Source organism: Melozone crissalis, unplaced genomic scaffold, assembly GCF_028551555.1.
Source record: "Melozone crissalis strain CALT ecotype California unplaced genomic scaffold, PUWL_Pcris_2 ptg000032l_1, whole genome shotgun sequence".
Taxonomy (NCBI): Eukaryota; Metazoa; Chordata; class Aves; order Passeriformes; family Passerellidae; genus Melozone; species Melozone crissalis.
The window spans coordinates 1,156,723-1,174,405 of NW_026535810.1; the positions used below are offsets into that span (position 1 = coordinate 1,156,723).

Sequence of the window (17,683 nt, forward strand, 5' to 3'; positions counted from 1 at the left end):
GGGCGGCGGGAGCGCGCGGCGCGCCCTCGCCCGGGGCCGGGACCGGGATCGGGATCGCGAGGCGGAGCCCGGGAGCGGCGGGAGGCGGCGGCTCCGGCTCCGCAAACTTTCCCGGAGCAGCGGCGGCGGGGCCATGGGCCGCGGGCCGTGCTGAGCACCATGATCGCGGCCGGGGGCTGCCTCGGCGCCGCGCTGCTGCTGCTGCTGGCCGCCCCGTGCCCCCCCGCCGCCGCCGAAGGTGAGTCCCACCGGGGGACACCGGGGACACCGGGACTCGGGGGGACTCCGGCCCCGCGCGGCGACTTCGCGTAAAGTTTTGCACGGGACCGGGGGGGCACCGGGAGGGCGAACCGGGCAAGGGAGGGGGGGACACGGGGGGCGTGACCGAGAGGGCACCGGGGGGACATCGAGGGTGGGACCGAGTGGAAAACCGGGAGGGGACGGTGGGGGGAACCGAGGGAGCAGCGGGAGGGGAGCGTGGCGGCCTCGAGTTGCGAACGAGGGGGGCTCCGGGGGTGGGACCGGGCAGCTCTGGGGGGCACCGGGGGGAACCGGGGGCTGCACGGTTGGAAGAGACGGGACCGCCTCTCCCGGTGCCCCCTGGGTTTCCCCGGTTCTCCCCGCCGCGGGCAGCGCGACCCCGGTGTCCCTGCGGCCACCAGGACTGGGAGCCGAACTGGTGTGGACTGGGAGGCGCTGGGGCCCAGCGGGAGGCCCTGCCCGCTCACCCCGGTCCCCCCGAGCTGCACGATTCCCGAGAGGGATTTAGGGGCTCCGGTAGAGCCCGGAGCGGGGTGCAGCGCGCAGGGCTCCGGTACCGCCGGGAGAAACGGGAACGGGGGTCCCCAACTTGTGGGGGTTCCCTCCCCGTGGGCATCGGGAGCGGCTGGCTGGGTGGGTGGGTGGGTGCGTCCCTGTCGCTCCCATCCACATTCTCGACGTGCCGCACCCAGCCCAGCCCCGGGGGGAGCGGGGAGCCCAGCCCGACAGCCCCCGGGCCTCGGCCACGCTCCGCGAGAACGGGGCAGGAACGGGGCCAGCAGGGCACGGCGCTGGTGGCCCCAAAATGGGCACCACCGGCAGCCCCAAAATTGGACCCTGCTGCCTCATTCCTCGTGTCGGAGTTTGGAAAGTGAATGCTCGGTGTGGGGTGGTGGGACGGGGACGTGGGGACACAGCCCACAGCTCACGGTGCTGGGAGGGCCTGTGTGGGGCCAGCTCGTGGTTGGGGACAGCCCCGTGGGCACGTGGCTCGGCCGGACACCCGTGGGCAGCCCCGGTGCTCGGTGCTGGCACCGCCCGCTGGGTGAGCCCGGCAGGACCGAGCAGTCCCTGCCCTGCCCGGTGCCCAGAGGGGAGCTGGGCGAGCACCCAAACCCAAATCGGGGGGAACAGAGCCGGGATCCCATCAGGATCCTCACATTGTCCCACCCGCCCTTTGCCCCGGGGAAGCCCCAGCACCCCGCGCCTCTCACGGCAGGTGTGGGCGCAGACCTTGAGCTTTGGCCGCCCCACGCTTCCCCTTCCCGGGTCCCCCCGTTTCACCCCGCTCGGGTGGGACACAGCCGAACCCCAAATTCAGGGGGGTTTCCTCCTTCCTGGCCGTGTTTTCCCCGGCTCGGAGAGGCCTCGGAGCAGGCGGGGGAGGCGAGTGCCAGCCGGGGCAGCTGCCCAGCACCGGGGGCTGTCACTCAGCCACCGAGCAGCCGGGACCGGACACCGAGCCCCCCCAGACCCCCGTGTGCCCCCTGCCCGTGCTGGGACGGCTCTGGGGGTGACATCGCTGTGTCGGCGGGGTCAGCGCGGGGAGCGGGGCTCGGTGCGGTGCGGGGGGCTCTCCCCGGTGGGTGTTGGGTGTTGTTGGGGTGCCGGGGGCCGCGGGCGCGCCGGGGCTGGGCCGTGCCGTGCCGAGCCGTGCCCGCCAGCCCTGCGTCACCGCTGCTCCCCAAACACGCCCGACCTGAAAAGGCGGTTCCAGCCGGGAGCGGGCGGCCGGGGCCCGGTGCCACCCGCGCCCGTGACTCACCCGCCCGGGGCCCGGCGCCCAGCGCGGGTTCCCGCACCCCCCCAGCCCCGCCGGGACGCCCGGGGATGCTCTCCCGGCCAGGAGCCCCCCACAATGGACGGGGCCGGCTGGGCCCCGCAGCCGTCGCCGCTCAACAATCGGGTCTTGTGTCGGCGTGGGCAGCGCATTCCTGCCCGAGGCCCCCGCTCCGGCCCCGCCGCTCTGGGGGTCCCAGCCCAGCCCCCGCTGCGGGCACGGGGCGGCACCGATCCCCGTTGTGCCTCGAGCGGGGCCCGGTCGGGCTTTGCCGGGGTTGGGAGCCGGGGGAGCCTCGGTGCAGGAAACCCATCGGAAGCTGTTGGAGATAAACGGCGGCCGCCGCACCCGCGGCGTTTCCTGCGGGGGCCGGAGCTCCGTGTGTGTCCCATGGAGGGAGAGGAGGACCCGCTGAGCCCCCGTTGTCCCCACAGTCTGCACCGGCACCGACATGAAGCTGCTGCGTCCCTCCAGCCCCGAGAGCCACTACGAGACCCTGCGGCACCTGTACCAGGGCTGCCAGGTGGTGCAGGGCAACCTGGAGCTCACCTACCTGCCCGCCGACGCCGACACCTCCTTCCTCAAGGTGCGCAGCGCTAAAACGCCCCAAAGGGGGGAAAGACGAGGCTCTGACCGACCCCTCACCCGCGTCCCCCCCATGGCAGGACATCAAGGAGGTGCAGGGCTACGTGTTGATCGCGGAGAACCAAGTGAGCGGGCTGGAGCTGCAGAGCCTGCGCATCATCCGCGGCACGCAGCTCTTCCAGGAGCGCTACGCCCTGGCCGTGCTGGGCAACGCCGGCCCCGCCGGGGCACCGGGACTGCGGCAGCTCGGCATGAGGCACCTCACAGGTGGGGAAGCCCTGTCTGGGATATTCGGATATGTGGGTTGCTGCTCCTGCCGTTGGGAGCTGCCAGCTCCGGTCTGGGAACCCAAAAAGTTCTGGGTGCTCCCCGGCTCCCTACCGAGGAGTGGGAGCTGCAGGTTCATGCTGACCCCCCAACCTGTCCCCGCACAGAGATCCTGAAGGGAGGGGTGCTCATCGAGAGGAACCCCGAGCTGTGTTTCCAGGAGACCATCCTGTGGAGCGACATCCTGCACCGGCACAACGAGTTCCGTGCCGACATCCAGGTGGAGAGCGCCCGCACCCGCAGCTGTGAGTGGGGGGTTTGTGCTGCCAGGGGGGTTCTGGGGGAGTTCCAGCCCCCTCCTGGCACCCCCTGCTCACTCTGCCCCCTGTGCAGGTCCCGACTGCCGGGCGCTCTGTGCCGAGGGGCACTGCTGGGGTGAGGGCAAACAGGACTGCCAGACATGTGAGTGTGAGGCCCACAGAGGCTCTGAGCCCCCCTCAGGGACCCCCAAAGCCCCTGGGAACTCCTTTCCTTCCCTCTGTATGCTCTATGCTGATCACCACTTGGCACCCAAATCTCTGTCCCAGAGACTCCCTGGACATTCTGCTTGCACTCCCAAATTGTTGCCCTGCTGAGCCCTATTTGTCACCTAAGTCAAATTTACAGAGAATCTCTGGACCATCCATTTGCCCCCCCAAATCTCTGTCCCACTTACCCCCTATTTATCACCTAAATCTTGCCCCTAGAAGCACCCTGACCTGTTTAGACCCCAAATCCTTGTTCCACTGAGCCCTACATAGCATCCAAATCTTGGTCCCAGATGTCCCCTAAAATCCCTGCTCTGGGAGCTTCCCCTTACACCCAAATCCCTGCCTTGAGGACTTCTGCTTACACCCCAAATCCCAGCTCTGGGAGCCTCCCCTTACACCCCAAATCCCAGCTCTGGGAGCCTCCCCTTACACCCCAAATCCCTGCTCTGGGAGCCTCCCCTTACACCCCAAATCCCTGCTCTGAGGACCTCTGTTTACACCCCAAATCCCAGCCCTGGGAACCCCCACTTTTGCCCCCTAAATTCCTTTCCTATTGTTTTTATTTGCCATCTCAATTCCCACCACCCAGATTTTCACCCTGGAACCCCTCTTACCCTCTAACCCTTCATCCTGAGGTGTCTCCCATTGCCTGGAGGGGGGGAATTTGTGTCCCCAACGTGTCCCTCTGTGTCCCTGCAGTGACCAACAGCATCTGCCACGGCTGCCCACGCTGCAAGGGCACGAAACCCACGGATTGCTGCCACGAGCAGTGCGCCGCCGGCTGCACCGGCCCCAAACACTCCGACTGCCTGGTGAGCATGGGACAGGGACACTGAGGGTCCTGGGGGGACACAGGGGTCTCACACAGCTGTGTCCCCTCCCCAGGCATGCCTGAACTTCAACAGGAGCGGGATCTGCGAGCTGCACTGCCCCCCACTCGTTGTCTACAACTCGGACACCTTCGAGTCGATGCCCAACCCCGACGGGCGCTACACCTTTGGTGCCAGCTGTGTCAGCCAGTGTCCCTGTGAGTGCCACCCTGGGGGGGTGCAGGGGCAGCCAGCGTGGCCCTGACCCCCCCTCCCTCCCTTCCTGCCACCCCCTACAGACAATTACCTCGCCACGGAGGTGGGGTCCTGCACCCTCGTGTGCCCCCAGAACAGCCAGGAGGTCACGGTCAACAACGTGCAGAAGTGTGAGAAGTGCAGCAAACCCTGCCCAGAGGGTGAGAAACCCCCCCTGGGGTTTGGGGGGGCTCTGGGTGCCCTGGGGATGTGGGGGAGCAGCACCCAGGGCATGGGAGAGGGGGGCTGTGGATGCTGCAGGGTTGTGGGTGAGCAGCTCTCAATGTCCATGGGGTTCCCAAGGTTGTGGGTGAGCAGCACCCCAAGTATCTGGATAGGTCTGGGGACCCCAGGGGTGCAGGTGAGCAGCACCTCAAGTATCTGGACAGGTCTGGGGACCCCCTGGGTGCAGGTGAGCAGCCCCCCAGAGTGGCTCTGGGGACACCAGGGATATGGGGGAGCAGTCCCCTGGGGGCTGGGGGCACTCTGGGGACCCCGAGGGTTTTGGTAAGCAGCCTTCCCAAGTCTTGGGGGTTCTGGGGACCCCAAGGGTTTTGGTAAGCAGCCTTCCCAAGCTTTGGAGGGCCCTGGGGACCCCTGGGATGGGCGTGATCCATCCTCAGTGCAGCTCTGGGGTCTCCAAGGCTGTGTGGGGGTGCTGCTGTGCCCTGTGGCTGGTGGGGCGGTGTTTTGGGGGGCTCAGGGGTCCTGGAAGAGCACACCCCTGTCATGCCCCCCCAGTGTGCTACGGGCTGGGAGTGGATTTCCTGAAGGGTGTCCGCGCTGTGAACGCCACCAACATCCAACACTTCTCTGGCTGCACCAAGATTTTTGGGAGCCTGGCTTTCCTGCCCGAGACCTTCGCTGGGTGAGTGCCTGAATCCCCTCCCTGAGCCCACTGGGGACCCCCAAAAGGACCCCCCCAACCTCCCTCCCATCCCCTACAGGGACCCCAGCACCAACACCCCACCCCTGGACCCCAAACTGCTGCGGATCTTCGAGAGCCTGGAGGAGCTGACGGGTGAGAGCTGGGGGAGCTGGGGGGCACTGGGGGCTCTGGGTTTGGGGGGGACATCAGGGGGTGACACTCAGCTCCCCCCAGGATTCCTCTACATCGCAGCCTGGCCGCCGGACATGAAGGACCTGGGAGTGTTCCAGAACCTGAGGGTGATCCGGGGCAGGGTCCTGCACAAGTGAGCGGGGACGGGGACACGGGGGGGCGGGGACACGGGGATGGGGGGAAGGCAGAGGGACATGGGGGGACACAGGGAAATGGGGGGACAGGGGGACATATGGGGAGGCAGGGGGACACATGAGGGGACACGAGGACATGGAGGGAGGCAGGGGGACCATGAGGGGACACAGGGACATGGGGTGACACAGGAACATGGGGACGCAGGGGGACACATGAGGGGACATGGGGACATATGGGGAGGCAGGGGGACCATGAGGGGACACAGGGACATGAAGTGACACAGGAACATGGGGATGCAGAGGAGATACAGGGGGACACGTGAGGGGATATGGTGACATGGAGTGACATAGGAACATGGGGATGTGGGGAGATACAGGGGGACACATGAGGGGATATGGGGACATGGAGTGACACGGGAACATGGGGATGCAGAGGGGACAGGGGGAGATGTTGAGGCACAGGGGGGACATGGAGGGATGTAGGGGGACTCATGAGGGGACATGGAGTGACACGGGAACATAGGGATGCAGAGAGGACATGGAGGGATGCAGGGGACCATGAGGGGACACTGGAAGGACACAGGGGACATGGGGGCACACAGTGCCAGGCGTGTCTGACCCTTGGGTGTCTCGGCAGCGGCGCCTACTCGCTGACCCTGCAGGACCTGGCAGTGCAGGCGCTGGGGCTGAGGGCCCTGCAGGAGATCAGCAGTGGGATGGTGCTGGTGCACCACAACCCCCAGCTCTGCTTCCTGCAGAAGGTGCCCTGGCACAGCATCTTCCGTAACCCCCGGCAGCGTCTCTTCCAGACCCACAACAAACCCCCCGAGCAGTGCGGTAAGAGGGGTCCTGTGAGGTTGGGGGAAGATGGTGGACCCCCCCCATTGCTGACAAAAGTGCTGATGGTGCCCCTCCTGCAGAGAGAGAGGGGCTGGTTTGCTTCCACCTCTGCGCCCAGGGGCACTGCTGGGGCCCCGGTCCCACCCAGTGCGTGGCGTGCGAGCGGTTCCTGCGCGGCCAGGAGTGCGTGGCCTCCTGCAACCTCCTGGATGGGTGAGTGGAGACCCTTGGCAGTGCCAAACAGAGCCCCCACACACACCAGGGTGAGGCTGGGATGCCATCCCTGCCCCTTTTTGCCCTGCAGAGCCATCAGGGAACACGCCAACGGGACGCGGTGCCTGCCGTGCCACCCCGAGTGCCAGCCCCAGAATGGCACCGAGACCTGCTTTGGATCTGTGAGGACAGGGACACACATTGAGGGGGGTGAGGGTGTCCCCACACACCTGGGTCCCTCATGCCAGCCCTGTTCCTGCAGGATCCAGACCAGTGCGTGGCCTGTGCCCACTACAAGGATGCCCAGCAGTGCGTGCGGCGCTGCCCCAGCGGCGTCAAGGCCGACGCCTCCTTTGTGCCCGTCTGGAAATACCCGGATGAATTCGGGGTGTGCCAGCTCTGCCCCACCAACTGCACCCACTCGTGAGTTGGGGGGGTCCCTAGATGAGGAGGGGGTGCTGGCAGCTGCAGGGGGGTGCTGACAGCGTGGGGTTACACCTGTGTCCCCAGGTGCACCATCCGGGATGAGGATGGATGTCCCGTGGACCAGAAGCCAAGGTAGGGGTGTCACAGACATCTTTGATGAAAAATCTTTTCTTTAGGATTTTTCCTCCTCAGGAACAAAATGTAAACATTGATTATCTGCTGCTGTGGAATGCAACAGGTGCATCTGTGCTTGGCCCATGTTAGTTGTTTTAATTAATGGCCAATCAAAGTGAGCTGGCTCGGACAGAGACTCCGAGCCACAAACCTTTGTTATCATTCTTTCCTATGCTATTCTCAGCCAGCCTTCTGATGAAATCCTTTCTTCTATTCTTTTAGTATAGCTTTAATATAATATATATCACAAAATAATAAACCAAGCCTTCTGAAACATGGAGTCAGATCCTCCTCTCTTCCCTCATCCTCAGACCCCTGTGAACAATCACAGTAGGGGTGTGGCTCTGTTGTGCCACCACTACTCTGGGTGGCAGTCCCTCACACTGACGGCCTTTTGGCACACAGCCAGGTGACCTCCATCATTGCTGGCGTGGTTGGGGCTCTGCTGGTCATCGTCCTGCTCCTCATCACCGTCATCTGCGTCAAGCGCCGGCGGCAGCAGGAGCGCAAGCACACCATGCGGAGGCTGCTGCAGGAGACTGAGGTGGGTACCTCCCGGGGGACAGGAGGGGACCCTCGGGGCTTGGGAGGGATGAGGAGCCAGGCTTTCCTCACCCCTCCATGCCCCACAGCTGGTGGAGCCACTGACGCCCAGCGGGGCCCTCCCCAACCAAGCCCAGATGAGGATCCTCAAGGAGACGGAGCTGAAGAAAGTGAAAGTTTTGGGTTCTGGTGCTTTTGGCACCGTCTATAAGGTGAGGAGAGGGGACAGCACAGCGGGATGTGACCCTCCCTGCTCTGCATCCCCTCACCTGCCTGTCCCCACCTCAGGGCATCTGGATACCTGATGGGGAGAGCGTGAAGATCCCCGTGGCCATCAAAGTCTTGCGGGAGAACACATCGCCCAAAGCCAACAAGGAGATCCTGGATGTGAGTGTGGCTGTGACACTGAGGGGAACGGGGCTGGCAGCAGCCCCTGCCCACCCTGACCCCCACCCTGACCTCCCTGCTGCCCACAGGAGGCCTATGTGATGGCAGGGGTGGGCAGCCCCTATGTGTCCCGGCTGCTGGGCATCTGCCTGACCTCCACGGTGCAGCTGGTGACGCAGCTGATGCCCTACGGCTGCCTGCTGGACTACGTGAGGGAGAACAAGGACCACATCGGCTCCCAGGACCTGCTCAACTGGTGTGTGCAGATCGCCAAGGTAGGACAGGGCACCTGGGCAGCTCTGGGGAGGTCCTGGGGCACACCAGGGACAGCTGGACATGTGCCACCTCCAGGGGATGAGCTACCTGGAGGAGGTGAGGCTGGTGCACCGGGACTTGGCTGCTCGCAACGTCCTGGTCAAGAGCCCCAACCACGTCAAGATCACCGACTTTGGGCTGGCCCGGCTGCTGGACATCGACGAGACCGAGTACCACGCTGATGGTGGCAAGGTAGGGCGTGGGACTCAGGGACAGTGATGCTCCCCTCGGTGACAGCCACCCCATGGTCCTGCTCACCTCTCTGTCCCAGGTGCCCATCAAATGGATGGCGCTGGAGTCCATCCTCCGCCGGCGCTTCACGCACCAGAGCGACGTCTGGAGTTACGGTGCGTCAGGGTGTCCCCACCCTGGGGGACTTGGGGGGTCCCAATGCACTGCTCACCCCCACAGCTGTCCCCTGTCCCCTCCAGGTGTCACCGTGTGGGAGCTGATGACGTTTGGGGCAAAGCCCTACGATGGCATCCCTGCCAGGGAGATCCCAGACCTGCTGGAGAAGGGCGAGCGGCTGCCGCAGCCGCCCATCTGCACCATCGACGTCTACATGATCATGGTGAAATGTACGGGGAGGGGACACGGGGACAGGGAGGGGACAGGGCCTGCTGTCACCCTGCTCCCAGCCCCTGATGGCACCTGGCTCTGCTCAGGCTGGATGATTGACTCCGAGTGCCGGCCCAAGTTCCGGGAGTTGGTCACCGAGTTCTCCCGCATGGCCCGCGACCCCCAGCGCTTCGTGGTCATCCAGGTATGGACATCCCCGAGCTCCTGTCGCCTCATTTGTGCCTTGGGGTGAGCACTGAGCACTGTGACCCCCCCAGAACGACCTGGTGGGGGTGCCTGGCTCCATGGACAGCACCTTCTACCGGGCACTGCTGGATGAGGAGGACATGGACGACCTGGTGGACGCTGAGGAGTACCTGGTGCCCCACCACGGCTTCTTCAGCACCGACACCTCCACCACCTACCGCAGCCGCATCTCCTCCATGCGGGTACGTGGGGAGGGAGGGCTGGCAGGGGGCTCCAGGTGAGGAGGTGACCCCGTGCCACGTCTGGGACGGGCTCAAGTGCCCGACTCTGTGTCCCCTCCCACACCCAGAGCACGGCAGAGTCTCCAGCCAAGGTGGAAGAGGGCGAGGGCTTGGCCTCCTTCTCCTTCCCCGCCCAAGGCCTGGCAGAGGAGCCAGAGGGACCTGTCCCAGAGGTGCCAGATGGGGACAAGGTGGCCCTGCAGAGCCCCCCAGGGCGGGAGCCTGGGACCCTGCCCCGGTACAGCGAGGATCCCACCGGGCTGACGGCCAAGGATGGAGAAGACCCCGAGTGCTTCACTGTGCCAGCCCCCCTCAGCACCATGCCAGGTAAGGAGGGCATGGCTGGACCCTTGGGGAGGTGCTGGGGGGTGTCTGTCTGTCCCATGCCCCCTGGGGGGGTCCCTAACATGTCCCTCCCCCTGCAGAGTACGTGAACCAGGCTGGGGAGCGCCCGCCCCGCGCGCCCCCGTCCCCGCCGGACAAACCCAAGGGCCACCAGGGCAAGAACGGGCTCATCAAGGACCCCAAGAACTCCTTCCCAGGGCCCTTTGGCCACGCTGTGGAGAACCCCGAGTACCTGGCACCACCCCACAGCACCCCCAGCCCCGGCCCCTTCAGCCAGGCCTTCGACAACCCCTACTACTGGAACCAGGACCCTGCCAAGGGTGGTGGCCCCGAAGGCGGCCCTGGCACGACGCCCACGGCCGAGAACCCCGAGTACCTCGGCCTGGCCGGCCCCGACACCACGGCCGTGTAGGAGAGACCCCCCCAAACTTCACCAAGGCAGCTCAGGGAGGGATGAGCCACAGCTGTGGGGCTGGGGGTGCACCCCCGTGCCCAGGGGTGGCACCGCGGACGGAGCCAGGACGCTGTGGGACAGCGCAGTGGGGACACAAGCGTCACCCTGGGTGCCCCCAGGAGCAGCTCAGAGCCAGCAGGGCCTGCAGGAGGACAGCCCCTGTGCCATCCCCCCCATGCAGGGCTGTCCCAGTGCCTGGGACACGAGGACTTGCACTGAGGGCAGCTGGACTGAGAGCAGTCCCGAAGGCTCCGGGATTCCCTGGGAGCACCGGGATGTATATTTGAATATTTGACAATTGTACATTGGTTGTTTTTCTACTCCCGTGGTCTGATTGGTTTCTCCTTCTCTGTCAAATCCAGCTCTGTCTCCCAAGGACCAACATCTTATATCCCTTTCATTTTTCCTTCTTTTTTCCCATTTTCCTTCTCTTTTTTTCCCCCTTTTTCCTTCCTTTTTTCCTTCCCCCTTTCTTTTCCCCTTCTTCTTTCCCCTTTTTCCTTCCCCATTTCCTTTCCCCTCCTTTCTATTCCTTTTTCTGTCCCATTTTCCCTTTCTCCATTCCCTTTTCCCCTTTTGTCTTCCCTTTTCCACTTCTTCCCCTTTCCCCTCCTTTTCCTTCTCCCACTCCTCCTTTTTTCCCCTTCCCTTCCTCCCCCATTTCCTTTCCCCCTTTTCCTCTTTTTCCATTCCTTTTCCCTTTCTCCATTTCCTTTCCCCTTTTCCCTCCTTTCCATTACTTTTCCTGTCCCTTTCTCCGTTTCCTTTCCCTTTTTTCCATTTCCTTTCCCCTTTTCCCATCCCTTTTCCCATTTCCTTTCCCCTTTTCCCTCTTTTCCTGTCCCTTTTCCCTTTCTCCATTTCCTTTTCCCTTTTCCCTCCTTTCCATTTCTTTTCCTGTCCCTTTTCCCTTTCTCCATTTCCTTTTCCCTCTTTTTCCATTCCTTTTTCTGTTTCTTTTTCCCTTTCTCCATTCCCTTTTCCCCTTTTGTCTTCCCTTTTCCACTTCTTCCCCTTTCCCCTCCTTTTCCTTCTCCCACTCCTCCTTTTTTCCCCTTCCCTTCCTCCCCCATTTCCTTTCCCCTTTTCCCTCTTTTTCCATTTCTTTTCCTGTCCCTTTTCCCTTTCTCCATTCCCTTTTCCCTTTTCCTTTCTCCATTTCCTTTCCCCTTTTCCCTCTTTTTCCATTTCTTTTCCTGTCCCTTTTCCCTCTTTTCCCATTCCTTTTTCTGTTTCCTTTTCCCTTTCTCCATTTCCTTTTCCCCTTTTACCTTCCCTTTTCCCATTCTTTCTTCTTCCCCTTTCCTTCCCCCACTCCTCCTTTATTCCCCTTCCCTCCCTCCCTCCTCTGCCACCCCCCACCACTTCCCTGCAGCACAAAATTCCTGATTTTGGAACCCCCCCAGTCCCAAGGGACACCAGAGCAGCCACATTCTCCATCCTTTATTCCCCCCAGGCCTTTGGGTTTATACACAGTATAGAATAAATAGGGGACCCCCTCACCCCAAGGCCCAGGGCAGGGACATTCCAGGCAGGAAGCAGAGCTGGGAATGGCCAGGGCGGGTGTGAACACACCTGGGCCTGTGGGGCCAGCCTGGCCTTCCCATGGCCTGCAATTAAACAGTGCCACAGGGATTTTAATCATTAACACATCCCAGGGAAAGCTACAGACTGTGCATTCCCCTGGGAGCTGCTCCAACTCCCATTCATGGGAGACCCCCCCCAGATCCCCCAGCACGGAGAAATGGGGGTGCCAAGCCTGTACCCTGAGGGGGGGGAGGCAAAGGCAGGTGGGAGACCCCCCCAAATCCACCCCACAGCAGGTGGGGCAGGGGACACAACGCCCCCCAGTGCCACCAGGAGGCTCCTGAGCCCCCCAGGGCTGCAGGGTTTAGGGAAGGCAGCTTGGGGGGACCCTGCTGTCCCCGGGGGGGTCACAGGATGACGCAGGGGGGGCGGCTGTTGGTGATTTTCTCCAGGGGCTCCCCATTGCGGGCTCTGCGGATGGCCTCGATCAGCTGGGGAGACACGGAGGTGACAGGGACAAACCCAGGCCACAACGAGGAGCTGCCCCTCTGTCCCCTCCCACCCCACCCCAGCAGGACCTGCAGAAGGTCCTGGCAGGGTGGTAGGAAGGAGAACAGCTCCATAAAACAATGATCCCATTAAAGGAGGGGGCTCCCTGCAAAGCAAACACCCCCCTGTGGGTACTCACATCCTTCTCGTAGGGAAAACCTCCATTCTCCAGCTTGGAGAACACCAGCTGCCCATTGATCTCGATCTCAAAGGCACCTGAGGGGGGCCCAGCCATCAGTTCTGTCCCCCCAAAACCCCCCCATGGCATCATCCCCCCCCAAATTCCCCCATGGCATCATCCCCCTCATACCGACCCTACAGAGTGACAACACCCAGACCACCCCCCCTCCTTGGACTTCCAACCCCTCCCTGGACTTCCAACCCCCCCAAACCCCCAGCAGGGCACTTGGGGGGCTCTGGGGTGCCCCCCCTGAGGCAGTTTGGGGTCTCACCAGTGCCCCCCAGGCGGGACTCGATCTCGATGTCGGGGTACTCGTCCCGTACGGCGCTCGCCAGCTCCTGGTAGGTGGCCTCAAAGCCACAGGGCTCGCTGGGGAAGGGGGGGGACAGCCTGAGGAGGGGGTGCAAGGACCCCCAAAACTCTCCCCGAACTGAGGAGCCACCCCACAAGAGCTCTGCTGCATCCTGCACCCCAATTCCTAATGCTCCCCTTAGGAGCCCTCCCACACCCTCATACCCCACAACCCTCAATACCTCCCCAGCCCCTCAAATCTTCTATAACCTTTTCCTGAGCCCCCAAATTCCCCTATAACCCCCCAATTCTCCACCAGCTGAGCCCACAAATCCTCTATAACCCAATTTCCTACCCTGCAGAGCCCCCAAATCCTCTGTAACCCTTTCCTCAACCCCTAAATTCGCCTATAACTCAATGCCCCACACTGCAGAGCCCCCAAATCCTCTATAACCCCTCCTCAGCCCCCCAATTCCCCTATAACACCCCAAATTCTCTATTACCCTCCCTCAGCCCCCAAATTCCCCTAAAATCCAATTCCCCACCCCACAGAGTCCCCCAAATCCTCTGTAATCCCTTCCTTAACTCCCCCAATTCCCCTATAACCCCCAAATCCTCTATAACCCCCCAATTCCTCTATAACTCTTTCCTCAGCCCCCGAATTCCCCTATAACCCCCCAATTCCCCACCCCTCAGAGCCCCCCAAATCCTCAGTAATCCTCAACCTCCAAATTCCCTTACAAGCCCCTCAGCGCCCCAATTCCCCACCCTCAAAGCCCCCCAAATCCCCTATAACCCCCCAATTCCCCATCCTCAGAGCCCCCCACATCCTCTATAACACCTTCCTAAGCCCCCAATTCCCCTATAACCCCCCAAATTCCCTTATAACCCCCCAATTCCCCTATAACCCCCAACCTCCCTCCACCCCCTCCTCACCCCCCCCAACCCCTCTAAATCAGCCTCTCCCTTCTCCCTCCAGCCCCCTCCATGCCTGAACCCCCTCATACCTCACCCTAGTTCCCCCCAATTCGTGCTCCCGGTGCTCCGGTACCGATGTGGGCCGTTCCCCGCTACCCCCGCTGGCTCCCACCCCCGGGATCCCCTCGGTCCATCCGCCCCCCTCACCAATACTCCACCACGATGCGGACCCGCCTCTCGGCCCCGCTGCCGTCGCCGTTCCCGTTCCCGGTGCCGCCGCTCATGGCCCCCGGTGCCGCCGCGCTGCCGCTTCCGGGTATAGTCACGTGATGCGCTCACTTCCGGTGCCGCTCTGTCTCGCCCCGCCCTCGTCTCGTCTGCTCTGGGAGGACCGCCGTGACCCCGGTGACCCCCGGGGACACAAAATGACCCAAAGTGACTTCCAGGACACTTCTAATGAGCTAAAGTGACGCCCAAACTCATCGTGTGCCACCTGCAGTGACCCCCAAGACCCGCAAAACCCCCATGAGATGCACAATGACTTCAGTGACACCCGTGTCACCCGCACCCACCCCCGTGGGGCCCAAAATGACCTCTGGGGGACCTGAAATGACCTTCACACGAGCTCTGGATTCCCATGGGAGTCCCCATTGCCCTGTGGGACCCACACCTAAAACCCTGTGGGGTTTCTATGGGGTTTTGTAACCCCCCCCATAAACCAATAGGAACCCTCAGCATCCCCCACAGGGACCTCTGAACCCCTCCTTGGGGACACCTCTGTGACCCCCATGGCACCCCTAGTGCCCAGTGGGGACTCCCAGACCCCACAGGGGACACCCAAAAGGGAACCCCAAGGGACCCCATAGGGGACACACACAGAGCCCCTAAGGGGACTCCACAGCGTTCCCAAATCCCAAATTCCACCCTCAACCCTCCTGGAAGGGCCCCTGACCTGCATGAGACCCCCATGACCCCATAGTCCCACCTGGCAGGGGTCCCTGAGGGGACAATGGGGACACTCCCTTCCCCATGGGACCCTCCCAGCCCAAATTTGGGGGTCCCAGGGGTGCCCAAACCCCAATTCAGGGGCTGAGGAAAGGGTTATAGAGGAATTGGGGGGCTCTGAGGGTGGGGGGGGCTGAGGAGGGGGGATGTAGGGAGGTTGAGGGGCTCTGCAGGGGGAATTGGGGGGTTATAGGAGAATTGGGGGGGTTATAGGGGAATTGAGGGTCTGAGGAGGGGTTCTAGAGGGTTGAGGGGCTCTGAGGGGTGGGAGATTGGGGGGTTATAAGGGAATTGGGGGGCTGAGGAGGGGTTATAGGGGAATTGGGGGGTAATAGGGGAATTGGGGGGTTCTAGGGGAATCGGCTGGGGCTCAGTGCCATCTGCACCCCCAGGTGACCCCGAGGTGTCCCCGTGTCCCCCCACACCCGGTGCATTGTGGGAAACTCCCCATCACCGCCTCAGGGGGGTTTTGGGGGGCGGGTTGTGCCGGGGTCGGTCTGGCCCCCCCCTCAGGGGTTTGGGGGTGCTGGGGGGCCCCTGTGGGTGCCGGTACCGGGGCAGGGCGGCGCTGGCAGGCGGGGGCGGGAGCTGCTGCAGGTAGATAAAGGCGGGCAGAACAGGAATCCCTGGTCCGGCGGGACGGGGCCGGGGCCGGGACGCGGCGGGAGCTGCAGGTACGAGCGGGGCCGGGCCCGGGGGCTCACGGGGGCTCCCGGGGCTGGGGGGGATCGCTGCCCATCCCGGGGTGTCGGTTCTGTCCCGTCGGGAACGGCCCCGCAGCTCCGGCTGAGCCCGCAGCCTCCCCTCGCTCCTTCCCGCCTTCCTCCCGGCTCTTCCTCCTCCTCCGCCGTCCCGCCGTGCCTGCTCTGTGCCCTGGGGAGCTCTGCACCCCCAAACTCGGCACCCCCACCCACAGCTGGGGTCCTGTTCTTCATCCTGGTGATCCCGGCACGCTGTCCCCTGTCCTGGTGGCTCTGGGATCCTGTCCCTCACCCTGTCGGCTTTAGGATCCTGTCCCTTCACCGTGGTGGCTCTGGGATCCTGTCCCTTGTCCTGGTGTCCCTGTGATTCCATTCCTCAGCCCTGCTGGCTCTGGGATCCCATCCCCTCACCCTGGCGGCTTTAGGATCCTATCCCTTCACCGTGGTGGCTCTGGGATCCTGTCCCTCATCCCTGTTGCTCTGGGACCCTCAATCTGGTGGCCCTGGACCCCCTGCTCCACAACCCTGGTGGCCCTGGGGCCCATCCGGGTGCTCCTGAGCCCCTCCAGTCCCTCACCCCATAACCCTGATGTCCCCTGTGTCCTGTGATTGTCCCACACCCGTCCTGGTGCTCCTGAGCCCCTCCAGTCCCTCACCCCATAACCCTGATGTCCCCTGTGTCCTGTGATTGTCCCCTGATGCTCCTGACCCCCTCCAGTCCCTCTCTGTGTCTCCTGTTTGTCCCACACCCATCCCGGTGCTCCTGAGCCCCTCCAGTCCATAACACCACAACCCCGATGTCCCCTGTGTCCCCTGATTGTCCCCTGGTGCTCCTGACCCCCTCCAGTCCCCCACTCCATACCCTGATGTCCCCTGTGTCCCCTGCTTGTCCCACACCCATCCTGGTGCTCCTGAGCCCCTCCAGTCCCCCATCCCATACCCTGATGTCCCTGTCCCTTTGCCCAATGCCCTGTTTGGTCCCCTGTTTGTCCCCACCCTGCCACTGCCACCAGCCCAGGGCTTACACCGGGGTGACCTGAGGCCACCACGGGGGTGGTGCCAGGGCGGTGTCCTCACTGCCAGGGCCCTGTCTGTCACATCCTCCCCTCCGTGTGCCCCCTGCTGTGTCCCCTGGCTGTCCCCGTGTCCCCAAATCACCCCGGGCACTGCCAGGGAGGGGACACCGGGAGCAGGGATGGAGCAGAGGGATGGGGACAGGGACACGGTGGGCACAGGGACAGGGACACGGCAGGGACACAGGGATGGCACAGGGGTGACATCAGCCCTGCCAAGCACGGACTTGGCCCCCGAGAGGTGGCAGCAGGGACGGGCAGCGGGCAATGATTAACGCCGTGTCCCGCGGCCACCAAGCGCCACCGTGAGCGCCACCGCTGATGCCACCGTGGGTGCCACGTGTGTGCTCCGTGCGCCACGTGCTGGGGGGGCCGCGGGACACCCCGGGGCCACATCCCGGGGCCGGTGCCGGTGCCCGGGTGGCACGGGTGGCACCGGGCGTGGGTGGGGACACGGCGGGGGCTGGCGGCCGTTCCCACGGCGGCTCCCTCGCCCCCGGCTCCGGGGCCCGGATGCCAGCGCGGTGAGCTGGAGCTGGGAGCGGCTGCGGGACCGGTTTGGCCGGACCCGAGGGGAGTTTGGGGCTGAGGCGCCGCCGCCGCCACGCTCGGCTTCCTGCTCTGCTCGGCGCCGCCGCGGCTCGGCCTGGCACGGCCCGGCCCGGTAAAGCTCGGCCTGGTAAAGCTCGGCCTGGCACGGCTCGGCCTGGTAAAGCTCAGCCTGGCATGGCTCCGCCTGGTAAAGAGCCTGGCAAAGCTCAGCGAGCTTGGCCTGGTAAAGATCGGCCTGGCAAAGCTCAGCCTGGTAAAGCTCTGGGGCACGGCTGAACCTGGTATGGCTAGGCCTGGCACGGCTCAGCCTGGTAAATCTCGGCCGAGTAAAGCCCAGCCTGGTAAAGCTCAGCCTGGCACGGCTCGGCCTGGTAAAGTTCGGCCTGACAAAGCTCAGCCTGGCAGAGCTTGGCCTGGTAAAGTGCCTGGCAAAGCCCGGCCTGGTAAAGCTGAGCCTGGTAA

General features: G+C 63.8%; 2 protein-coding genes across 2 annotated transcripts; one reads left to right on the forward strand and one right to left on the reverse strand.

The window, feature by feature from the left end:
* The first annotated feature begins 173 nt into the window (after positions 1-173).
* On the forward strand, positions 174-10,653 carry ERBB2 (erb-b2 receptor tyrosine kinase 2). Its single transcript, XM_054281656.1, has 27 exons — positions 174-238; positions 2,476-2,627; positions 2,707-2,893; positions 3,061-3,198; positions 3,287-3,355; positions 4,123-4,235; positions 4,309-4,450; positions 4,532-4,648; positions 5,229-5,355; positions 5,435-5,508; positions 5,590-5,680; positions 6,319-6,518; positions 6,602-6,734; positions 6,826-6,916; positions 6,997-7,157; positions 7,245-7,292; positions 7,740-7,878; positions 7,967-8,089; positions 8,166-8,264; positions 8,354-8,539; positions 8,616-8,771; positions 8,851-8,926; positions 9,011-9,157; positions 9,245-9,342; positions 9,416-9,586; positions 9,694-9,952; positions 10,051-10,653. The coding sequence occupies exons 2-27, from the start codon at positions 2,493-2,495 to the stop codon at positions 10,380-10,382; spliced, it is 3,612 nt and encodes a 1,203-aa protein (XP_054137631.1). The 5' UTR covers positions 174-238; positions 2,476-2,492; the 3' UTR covers positions 10,383-10,653.
* Positions 10,654-11,852: 1,199 nt separating this feature from the next.
* MIEN1 (migration and invasion enhancer 1) lies at positions 11,853-14,174 on the reverse strand. Its single transcript, XM_054281679.1, has 4 exons — positions 14,098-14,174; positions 12,953-13,050; positions 12,640-12,716; positions 11,853-12,442 (listed from the first exon to the last, which is right to left on the reverse strand). Exons 1-4 carry the CDS (start codon positions 14,172-14,174, stop codon positions 12,359-12,361), a joined length of 336 nt encoding a protein of 111 aa, XP_054137654.1. The 3' UTR covers positions 11,853-12,358.
* Between the last annotated feature and the right edge of the window lie 3,509 nt (positions 14,175-17,683).